We start from the raw sequence: 12,064 nt of genomic DNA on the forward strand, positions 1-12,064 counted from the left end.
CAGAAAAATAAAGTCTGACACTGTTTCCACTGTTTCCCCATCTATTTCCCATAAAGTGATGGGACCAGATACCATGATCTTTGTTTTCTGAATGTTGAGCTTTAAGCCAACTTTTTTACTCTCCACTTTCACTTTCATCAAGAGGCTTTTTAGTTCCTCCTCACTTTCTGCCATAGCGTGGTGTCATCTGCATATCTGAGGTTATTGATATTTCTCCCAGCTATCTTGATTCCAGCTTGTGCTTCTTCCAGCCCAGCATTTCTCATGATGTACTCTGCATAGAAGTTAAATAAGCAGGGTGACAATATACAGCCTTGATGTACTCCTTTTCCTATTTGGAACCAGTCTGTTGTTCCATGTACAGTTCTAAGTGTTGCTTCCTGACCTGCATACAGGTTTCTCAAGAGGCAGGTCAGGTGGTCTGGTATACCCCAAAAGCCAAAAGAACCACACCTTGAAATTTCACATTTACCACAAAGTTTCAGTATTTCAAATAATAGTGTACTGGCCCCCAAATAGACACATAGACCATGGAACAGCATACAGGGTTCAACTAATATTCAACAAGGGAGCAGGGGAGACAAGAACACCAATTGTGGAAATGTTAGTCACTTCTTTCTTTTCTGAGAAAATTGGATAAACATATGAAAAAAACAAAAAAGCAAAAAACGAGACCTCTATCTTATACCACTCACAAAAACAACTCAAAATGAGTCAATAACTTAAACATAAGACCAGATACCATAACGTCCCTAAAAGAAAATATAAGGATAAAACTCCTTGACACTGGTCTTGAAAATGATGTTTTTTTTAATGACATCAAGACCACAACAAAAGGAAAAAATCACAAGTGGGACTACAATGAGCTTAAAAGCTTCTGCACAGCAAAAGAAATAATCAACAAGATGAAAATGTGATCTACAGAATGGAAGAAAAGTTTTATAACCACATATTGAATGAGGGGTTAAGATCCAGAATATATGCACAATTCATACAACAAAATTCAATTAAAGAATGGGCAGATGAACAAAATAGACACTTTACAAAGAAGATTTCCAAATGGTCACCAGGTATAGGAAAAGATACTCAACATCAGTAATCATCAGGGAAATGTATTTCAAAATCACAATCAGATATTACCTCACCCCAGTTAGAAAGTCTATAACCAAGAAGAGAAAAGTGTTGTGAGAATGTGGAGAAAAGTGAATGCTTGTACACTCTCAGTGGGAATGTAAATTGGTTTAGCCCTTATGGAACATAAATTGAAGGTTCCTAAAACAATTAAAGATAGATCTATTGTATGGTCCAGCAATTCTACTTCTGGGTATACAGTCAAAGGAAATAAAAACAGGATATTGAAGAGGTATATGTGCTCCATGTTGACTGCAGCATTATTCACAATTAGCTAAGGGAAGAAACTTAAGTGCCCACCAATGGATGAATTACTTAAAGATGTTTCCATAGATACACACAGATATGAACACACACACACACACACACAGACACACGTGCTCAGAATGAAATGTTATTCACCCATGAGAAAGATGGAAATCCTGCCATTTTCGACAACATGGGTGGACCTTGAAGACGTTATGCTAAAATGTGTGCTGTCATTTTAATCCTTACTCTATCCTATAATCAAATAATACACTATGATATATATCCTGAAAATTGTAATTCTAGCTTATGCTTTTTTAATCTTCAAGAAAACTGTGATCTTATTATATTTGTTATTTTCTAAGTAAATATTATTTTTTTATCTGATTTAGTATAATTTAGCACTGTTTGGGTTTTCCTAGCGGTTCAGATGGTAAAGAATCTGCCTGGAGTGCAGGAAACCAGGATTTGATCCCTGGGTCAAGAAGATCCCCTGGAGGAGGGAATGGCTGCCTACTCCAGTATTTTTGCCTGGAGAATCCCATGGACAGAGGAGCTTGTTGGGCTACAGTCCATAGTGTCACAAAAAGTCAGACATGATTGAAGTGACTTAGCAGCAGCAGCATTTAATATAAACTTTTGTAATGTTAGAAACTTTTAAGTCTTTGGCGATCAGATGAAGAAGATGAAATACTAAAGTATTTTTGTAGGTTTTAAGGCTTTTCACCACCGCCGCCGCCACCAAGTCGCTTCAGTCGTGTCCGACTCTGTGCGACCCCATGGACTGCAGCCTACCAGGCTTCTCGGTCCATGGGATTCTCCAGGCAAGAACACTGGAATGGGTTGCCATTTCCTTCTCCAATGCATGAAAGTGAAAAGTGAAAGTGAAGTCGCTCAGTCGTGTCCGACTCTTAGCGACCCCATGAACTGCAGCCTATCAGGCTCCTCCATCCATGGGACTTTCCGGGCAACAGTACTGGTTTGGGGTGCCATTGCCTTCTTCTGCTTTTCACCATAGCACTAACTAAAATAAATGCCCATTTCCAACAATATAAATGAATGTACATATAAATGTATGTTTTTATTCCCAGCCCAGAGATTTAATTAAAGTAAATCATCCTGATTCATGTCAATGTATGGCAAAACCCATCACAAAGATGTTAAGTAATTATCCTCCAATTAAAATAAATTAATTAATTTAAAATAAAGGAAAAAATGAGTTAATGTGATATCTCTGTGAACACCGTACTCTAGTTTTCACTCATTATTGTCTATATCTAACAATAATCTTTGGAGGAGGAAATGGCAAACCACTCCAGTGTTCTTGCCTCAAGAATCCCATGGACAGAGAAGCCTGGTAGGCTGCAGTCCATGGGTCGCACAGAGTCGGACACGACTGAAGCGACTTAGTAGTAGTAGTAGCAATAATCTGCTAAACCGTCTCTTCCTATGCTTTACCATTTACAATCCAACCCAGTGACTACTTCTTGCTTTTAATTTTTAAATAATATATGACTATCTCTTTCTCAGGGCTTTCGTCATAGCTCAGTCGGTAAAGAGTCTGCCTGCAATGCAGGAGACCTGGCTTTGATTCCTGGGTTGGGAAGATCCTCTGGAGAAGGAAATGGCAACCCGCTCCAGTATTCACACTGGAGAATCCCATGGACAGAGGAGCCTAGCAGTCTACAGTCCATGTGATTGCAAGAGTCCAACGCAACTTAGAGACTAAACCACCGCCGTCATCTCTTTCTTTCTTTCTTAATCCTTTCACTATTCTTCCCAATGGCCCTACTAGATGTTTCAAATGTTTATAATTATCTGTTTTCAACTTACCTCTACAGCATCATCTTCTTCTTTATTCAGCCTTTTTCTATCTAGACTAAACTTGGACTTTGGGCAACTGTCATCACTACTCCACCTACCTTTCTTTTATATCTTCTTCCAACTGAGCTAAGAGGGAAGCCCATATCTTCTTCCACCCCTGCCCTATTCCTCTGTTTATTCCTGAGCATCCTTCAGATCTCATAATTATCTATGGATCAGAGATACTTTATATGATTCATGCTGAATATTTCTTTAGCACTTTGGTCTTGCCATATTATAACATTTTTTACAACTTGATTGTGTTTTATCATTCCAGGTGGACTGTCAGGTGGTAGAAACTGTGCCTACACCACTTGCCTATATTAGCACTCACTTCTGGAATATGCTATATACAAAATTATCCTATAATAATGATAATACAATTATAATGTAACTGATTATAGTGAGATAAGATGGTTGGATGGCATCACCAGATGATAATATGACTATTATTTTCATATAAAATATATATTTTTATATAAAAATACGTGTCCTTTAATGAATGATGCTTCTCTATGTGTTGAATAATGAAATTGTAATTTAATTGATGTATTTTCAAAGTGTCCCATGTTCTCTAGTTTATTCTGTAACGATAATGAAATTCAGATAGTTGTGTTGATATAGAAATACATCACTTTCTAGGTGGAAGGTCACTTTATCCAGGTTCCCGTATCTGACTACCTGTAATCAAACGTTCTAAATAAAGAACACAGAATGTTCCTATTGAAAACACAGAGTTCACAAAGAACAACAAGGAGGAGTAGGTGACCTTAGGCAGGGGTTTGGCAGGTTTGCAGTGGAGCCCTCCAACAAATTCAACATTTGGTAGTCGTGGACGAGGAAATGACAAATCCCAGTAGCTTCGAATGAGCCACATATCAGCTTTCCCCATTGTCTCTGATAAGGTAGTAGGTCTTCCTGAAAGTAAAAAGAAAAACAACAACAAATGTTTGATCAAATGAGACAATTGTCATATGTGTATATAAGATAATTTGTGTAAAGGAGCTTGGGATGTTGTGGCCAAGGTGTTTGAATGTGTCTGTTGCTTGATAAATATATACCGTAGCATAGTATAGGATAATAAATTATATCTGAAATACATCTGTTTTTACACAAGCAGAAACAATTTCTAAAAGCTAACTGGATACTTATACTACAAATATGTGTATAACTCTCCATGTACATGTCTTCATCTATCAAGACAGTTTATGAGATTCGTAATGACTTTAAGTTAAAAAAAGAAGTTTTTAAGTTGGATAGTCACTTGCAGATGTCCTGGGTACTTCAGTCTGTGGTAAATGACTTCCTGGTATCTGATATGAGTAATGGGCTTTACCCTACCCTATAATTTAAGTGTTTGCATAATATTTGTTAGATTGAGGGTCATTTCATATTTTTATTTCACTGTTTCACTTATTTGAGATAAATTTTTGTGAATTTCTATTTAGACAAACTCAATTTCCAAGGCAATAGGAAAAATAGGACTTAATGCTACCAACTAAAAACATGACTTACCTAGTAGTTTGGTTGCTAAGTGGTAACTGACTCTTTCAACTCCGTGGACTATAGCTCAACAGGCTTCTCTGTCCGTGGGATTTCACAGGCAAAAACACTGGAATGGAATGCCATTTCCTTTTCCAAGGGATCTTCCTGACCAAAGGATAAAACCTGTGTCTCCTGCATTGGCAGGTAGATTCTTTACCACACTGAGCCATCAGGAAGCCCAACTTACCTAGTACTTCACTGTAAAACTGATTCCACTTCTTCTCTTTGTACGTTAGAAAGAAAAGCTCAAAATAAAGTGTATAAAACATATTTTTGATCCTCTCCATGAATGTCATGCGATCACTTAATTCTGAAAGCATAACAGGTACATAAGATGGTGGGAGTGGAAGTCTTCCGCTATTCTTCTCAATTATGTGGCCAGGTGAGCTGTAATGACTGTACACGAATGGTATTTTAAGTAATTCAGCCAGCAATTCACCACAGGGTCCAACAGCATCTGCAATAAGGATATCAAACTTTGATTCCTGCAGTTTTGTCATTAATTTCTTGTTGGAAACAGCGTCTTTACATATACTTAAAGTAGTATCAAAAAATTCCCAAAATAAACTTCTCACTGTTGAAAGATAGGACCAAAAGGAATCTTTCGACGCATACGTCCATTCCTCAAGAAGACGTTCTATAAAATTCTCATAATCAGTTTTTGTTAAAGATACAGGAAAAGTCTCAAATTTCATAGTAGATGGTTTGCTGGAATTAGGAATAGTGGAAGCTGAAGATATCAGAACAGTCACCTCATGACCCCTTGTGACAAGTTCCTCCAGAATTGTCTTTATATTCAGCCAGTGACTAAATTCCACTGGCCATACCAGCACCTTTCCACAACTCCCACCACTAAAGTAGCAAGTCAGCTGTAGCAGCAGCAGAAGCGAGAGCCTTTTCATAGACATCTTGCTCATATGCAGTCCTTTAAAATTAATTACTGTAAACTTTTGCTATTGCTCAGGCTTATATCCAGAAGTCATCAACCAGAAGTTAAAGTATAACTCCTATTCCTTAAAAAAGTAAATTGCATGAATAGTCAGCAGATGTGGAAATCAAGTGAAAAGGCAAAGTGCAGAACACTTCGAGATTATACAGTGTGTTTAGTATTCATTTGCCAGTGCTGTCACCCATCTTGTACACACACATCAATTATATTCTGTGAGAAAGAAGACTAACTAGTGTAAAACAATAGCAAGTGAGAGGCTCTTGAGTCTGCCGTCGCTTTGACACAGAATTAGAGATAAGGTGACATCAACAAGGTGGAGGGTTATGAGGTCACAACAATTGTGTCCCGCACAGAAACAGCAAAAACAATAAATGACCAAGTGCAAACCCATGTTAAGTACTTTGGGAAAGTTCTGGACTAAAATGAAAAAGCAGCAGAAATCTTGCAGTTTGCAAAGACTGAAGATGTATATTCTGATTTTTTTAGTGTAATGTATTAATACTAAAGATATCAATTAAGTTTGACTGGTCAATTGTATAATTTATGATCACTATTGCCATATTGATTTTTTTGTCTGAACGATCTGCCTACTGATGACAGTGGGGAGTTAAAGCAGAAGGAGACGACAGAGGATGAGATGGTTGGATAGCATCACTAACTCAATGGACATGAGTTTGAGCAAACTCTGGGAGATGGTGAAGGACAGGGAAGCCTGGTGTGCCATGGTCCATCAGGCAATGTTATCAGGTTGATCAGCAAACATAGGAAAGCCCACCATAGGGATCTCATGGCAGATGGCCTCGTAAGTGCCGCTGGTTCCACCATCAGTTATAAAGCCTTTGGTTTTTGGATGACCTAGCGTTGAGTGACTTTCAGTAAAATTATCACTTATAATTCAGAATAAAATGAGAAATGGCATTATAAGGCACTGTAAAAAGCAATGTTTTTAAGATAACAGATGGTTACACACAGGAAACTGCATTTAAACTGCTTTCAGAACACACAGCCAGAAACTCCTGTCTGCTGGAGAGATAAGTGAAGACTTCATGAAAGAAGTGCTTTGTCACTTGAACTTCACAAGTGAATTCAAGATTGGCAGATGAACAACTTAAACAATACCCTGGGTAGAAGAAACCATATATGCATAAAAGGGGGCATTCAGAAATATATTCTCTAGAAGATTAAGGAAGTCATTTAGTCTGATAAGAATGGTGTCAAGATCACACAAAGGGTAATGGTAGTGACTGTGGAACCAAAGAAAAGAGAATCTTCATTTTATTAAGAAATATGCTACCTATTCATGGAAATGATGTGGATTTTATTTCTGTAGAAAATGGAGAGTTACTGGTAATAAATAAGGAGCAGTTATTTATCAGTAGTATTTAGAATACTCCGGAAAGCATTCAGAGGTAGAACAATAACCCATTAAGCTATTCACTGTTAGAAGCAATTACAGGCAAAATGAGGATATTTTAATTTTGGGCATAAGGGACAGGACCACGTACATAATACAGTGCCAACTATGATATGTTTTCCTTTGCCCCTCTAGAGTTGGGAGTAAAAACACAGAAGTAAAATTTTCTTTCTGAATGTCTTAATAATAAACACTTGATACGTTTATTTCCTATTGAAGTACTATCACTCTGCTCAGCTGTTAATCATGTTTTTAGGATTTGTCTGCCAATATTTACCAAGAAGGTCATTCTGGGGGAATTCAGTTATACAGACGAGCATTGGGTCCTAAGGTGTCTGGCTTTTTGCCATCATGTCTCCATAGAACCTGTTAGGGTAACAAAAATACCTTATTCAACGAGTTTAAAGTTATAGCATTAGAATTCAAGAGATAAAAGATAACATTAAATGTCTTCCATATGTCATGTAAGGAAGAAAGGATGCGTGATCTTAAGCAACGATAACTACTAATGCTCTGACATCAGTAGGAATACTTACATTTTACATACTTATTACTGTATTCAATCAGCTATGGAATATAATCATGACCATTCACACATGATGGCATAAACAAATGATGTTTACATTTATAAAAGAAGACTTTTTTCCTGTAATTTCTAAGTATCAGTAAGGCTGTTGTAAAAGTTCCAACTTTGTGGTAATAAAATTGATCCAGCGGACCATGAACACATTAACAATGAACCACAAAGGAGTGAGAGTGGCAATCTGTAGTTTCTACGCCCAGTACAAAAGTAAGGTATGGGTTTTGGAATTCCCAATCAATTCTCATACACTGGGTTATAATTTATAGTGTTTAACCTCTATTTGCTCTGGGACTGTAAAGTAACTCTACCAGCAAAGAAACAGCACAGGTCATTAGGAGAAGATTACAATATCAGAAAACAAATTATAAAAGTAGTTCAAAATATACAAAGACCCCAGGGGATTTTTATGTATTAGAAAATAAGGTACCACTCTATTTTATGGAGAAAGAGGCTGCTGAATCTTTTCCATGCCACTTTCCTTATGCTTGATTCCTTCTTACAGTCCCTCTCCCTCCTTAATCAGGAGGAGCAATGTGACAGGTTAGAAGCAGAGTCCATCAAGGGCCAGACCTTATCATGCACAGAGTTTACTTAAGGGCAGGACCCTGTCTTCTCTTTGATCTTCCTGATTCAGATTTTGTCAGGACCAAGTCACCAGGGAAGCTGATGTTTCTCTGTCTCTAAGTCACTGTGCCTATATGGGATCTGGAGGTCTCTTGGGGAGCCCTGACCATCCTTTCTCTGAATAGCACCGTGCAAAGCACACTGATAAGGCTACTTTAAAATTTAGGGGAAATGAAAGGGGCCAGGATTATCTGGCAAGTACAGTCTGCATGATGCCTTCCAGACTCTTATCACTATTGCATAATGCCTTTGTGCTACTACACTTACTGTTAAAATTTAACTCTTGAGAATATTTGTATGTTTACTGTGTCCTCAAGAGTCTTTCAATGAAATGGAACAAATGACAAAGCAGAATTTGATGGTTTATCTTCCTTCCCACAATCCCATTATAATATCAAAATTCATACTGGATCTCTTAGATATTTTCCATTTTGATAATGTTAATCCAAAGTATTGTTAATAAAAGATACTCTAAACTACTGTTAGTCAGTCAGTTCGGTCACTCAGTCCTGTCCAACTCTTTGCAACCCCGTGAATCGCAGCACGCCAGTCCTCCCTGTCCATTACCAACACCTGAAGTTTACTCAAACTCATGTCCATCGAGTCAGTGATGCCATCCAGCCATCTCATCTTCTGTCGTCCCCTTCTCGTCCTGCCCCCAATCCCTCCAAGCATCAGGGTCTTTTCCAATGAGTCATTCGCATGAGGTGGCCAAAATATTGGAGTTTCAGCTTCAGCATCAGTCCTTCCAGTGAACACCCAGGACTGGTCTTCTTTAGGATGGACTGGTAGGATATCCTTGCAGTCCAGGGGACTCTCTGCTGCTGCTGCTGCTTAGTCGCGTCAGTCATGTCGGACTCTGTGCGACCCCATAGACGGCAGCCCAACAGGCTCCTCTGTCCCTGGGATTCTCCAGGCAAGAATACTGGAATGGGTTGCTATTTCCTTCTGTAATGCATGAAATGAAAAGTGAAAGTGAAGTCGCTTAGTCGTGTCCGGCTCTTAGCGACCCCATGGACTGTAGCCTACCAAGGGACTCTCAAGAGTCTTCTAAAACACCACAGTTCAAAAGCATCAATTCTTCAGCACTCAACTTTCTTCACAATCCAACTCTCATATCCATAAATGACCACTGGAAAAACCATAGCCTTGACTAAATGGACTTTTGTTGGCAAAGTAATGACTCTGCTTTTTAATATGCTATCTATGTTGGTCATAACTTTCCTTCCAAGGAGTAAGCGTCTTTTAACTTCATGGCTGCAGTCGCCATCTGCAGTGAATTTGGAGCCTCCCAAAATAAAGCCTGACACTGTTTCCACTGTTTCCCCATCTATTTCCCATGAAGTGATGGGACAAGATGCCATGATCTTCGTTTTATGAAAGTTGAGTTTTAAGCCAACTTTTTCACTCTCCTCTTTCACCTTCTTCAAGAGGCTTTTTAGTTCCTCCTCACTTTCTGCCATAAGGGTGGTGTCATCTGCATATCTGAGGTTATTGAGATTTCTCCCAGCAATCCTGATTCCAGCTTTGCTTCATCCAGCCCAGGGTTTCACATGATGTACTCTATATAGAAGTTAAATAAGCAGGGTGACAACATACAACCTTGATGTACTCCTTTTCCTATTTGGAACCAGTCTGTTGTTCCATGTACAGTTCTAAGTGTTGCTTCCTGACCTGCATACAGGTTTCTCAAGAGGCAGGTCAGGTGGTCTGGTATTTCCATCTCTTTCAGAATTTTCCACAGTTTATTGTGATCCACACAGTCAAAGGCTTTGGTATAGTCAATAAAGCAGAAATAGATGTTTTTCTGGAACTCTCTTGCTTTTTCCATCATCTACAGATTTGGCAATTTGATCTCTGGTTCCTCTGCCTTTTCTAAAACCAGCTTGAACATCTGGAAGTTCATAGTTCACATTTTGCCGAAGCCTGGATTGGAGAATTTTGAGCATTACTTTACTAGCGTGTGAGATGAGTGCAATTGTGTGGTAGTTTGAGAATTTTTTGGCATTGCCTTTCTTTTGGATTGGAATGCAAACTAACCTTCTCCAGTCCTGTGGCCACTGCTGAGTTTTCCAAATTTGCTGGCATATTGAGTGCAGCACTTTCACAGCATCATCTTTCAGGATTTGAAATAGCTCAACTGGAGTTCCATCACCTCCACTAACTTTGTTGATAGTGATGCTTTCTAAGGCCACTTGACTTCAAGTCTGGCTCTAGGATGCCTGGCTCTAGGTGAGTTTTCATGCCAGTGTAGCACTTGTCATATATATTTTGGTTTTTATAAATACCTGGGAAAAGTTGGAACTATCATAGTAATTTACCTTTCTTGCAGAAATTGTCTGTAATCACACCTTTTATATTATTTAAGTGACTCATTAAATATTTTTCCACTATTAAATTACCTAAAAAGGTAGCTTTTGTGGAATCTGGGCAAGAGCTGATGCTATCATATTGGCCCTTTCTTCTGTTAATAATCATTGACTCCAAAGAAAACACCACAATATCCTTTTCCCCAGAGCTCTGGGCAAACTCTTTCACTTCCTATGGAAAAAAAATTTGCTTCATGTGAGGAAATTAATAAGATGACTCCAGTCAGGCCCTCTTGCCCCATGCTCTCATGCTCTCTCACCCATGTTCTGTAAACAATGAGTTTGCACGGTTATGTAACAGATGAGATCTGTAACAGATGTAGGACTACATATGCATATCAGGAGGTACTTACTGGTCATGGGCTTCTTTGTGCAATAGACCTGTAGGAGCCTCACCATGAAGGCCCTGGCTGCTGCTGCACTGGGGCTACATTGGCGTGACCCATGGTTGTTACATGAGGTAATGTTATGGCTAGGTTATGGTTATGTTATGGCTGCTGCTACAGGTGTTGCATAAGCCAGGAGAGAAGCTGTTTTATGGCTGCTGTGCCAGTCAGGAGACATAGTAACCTGTCTGCAGTTCCTATGGCTCCTTGAGTCTTCTTCTAGCCTCTTAGCTTGTGCCTTGCCTCCCCTGGGTTCAGCGAACAGTGTGAGCTGTATGAATGGAGAGAAAACTGGCGTCACAAACAAGATCAGCAAGACACTTCATCACAAAGGAGCAACAGCATAGTTAACATATTGAAAAGATTGCTCCAAACACCTAAAGAGAGAAAGTTGGATATATTATGCAATTATTAGAATAGTAGCTTTTTAAAAGATATTGCCATCTTCAATTCAGTTCAGTTCAGTCACTCAGTCATGTCCGACTCTTTGCGACCCCATGAATTGCAGCACGCCAGGCCTCCCTGTCCATCACCAACTCCCAGAGTTCACTCAGACTCATGTTCATCGAGTCAGTGATGCCATCCAGCCATCTCATCCTCTGTCATCTCCTTCTCCTCCTGCCCCCAATCCCTCCCAGCATCAGTCTTTTCCAATGAGTCAACTCTTCGCATGAGGTGGCCAAAGTTCTGGAGTTTCAGCTTTAGCATCATTCCTTCCAAAGAAATCCCAGGGCTGATCTCCTTCAGAATGGACTGGTTGGACCTCCTTGCAGTCCAAGGGACTCTCAAGAGTCTTCTCCAACATCACAGTTCAAAAGCATCAATTCTTCAGTGCTCAGCCTTCTTCACAGTCCAACTCTCACATCCATACATGACCACAGGAAAAACCATAGCCTTGACCAGATGGACCTTTGTTGGCAAAGTAATGTCTCTGCTTTTGAATATGCTATCTAG

At 39.2% G+C, this 12,064-nt stretch overlaps 1 protein-coding gene and 1 pseudogene across 2 annotated transcripts in view; both read right to left on the minus strand.

Moving 5' to 3' along the window:
- Positions 1 to 5,742, minus strand: part of LOC104997405 (UDP-glucuronosyltransferase 2B4-like) — a 20,644-nt gene extending 14,902 nt beyond the window's left edge. For both annotated transcript variants that reach the window (XM_010852120.1, XM_010852119.1), the window contains exons 1-2: positions 4,973 to 5,742; positions 4,010 to 4,158 (exon numbers count right to left, since the gene is read on the minus strand). In XM_010852120.1, the coding sequence (XP_010850422.1) occupies positions 4,010 to 4,158; positions 4,973 to 5,702 (879 nt within the window). In that variant the 5' untranslated portion in view covers positions 5,703 to 5,742. The remainder of the gene's footprint in view (positions 1 to 4,009; positions 4,159 to 4,972) is intronic.
- Positions 5,743 to 6,464: 722 nt separating this feature from the next.
- The window catches only part of LOC104997422, a 21,132-nt pseudogene continuing 15,532 nt past the window's right edge, over positions 6,465 to 12,064 (minus strand).

Source organism: Bison bison, unplaced genomic scaffold (assembly GCF_000754665.1).
Source record: "Bison bison bison isolate TAMUID 2011002044 unplaced genomic scaffold, Bison_UMD1.0 scf7180017864308, whole genome shotgun sequence".
Taxonomy (NCBI): Eukaryota; Metazoa; Chordata; class Mammalia; order Artiodactyla; family Bovidae; genus Bison; species Bison bison.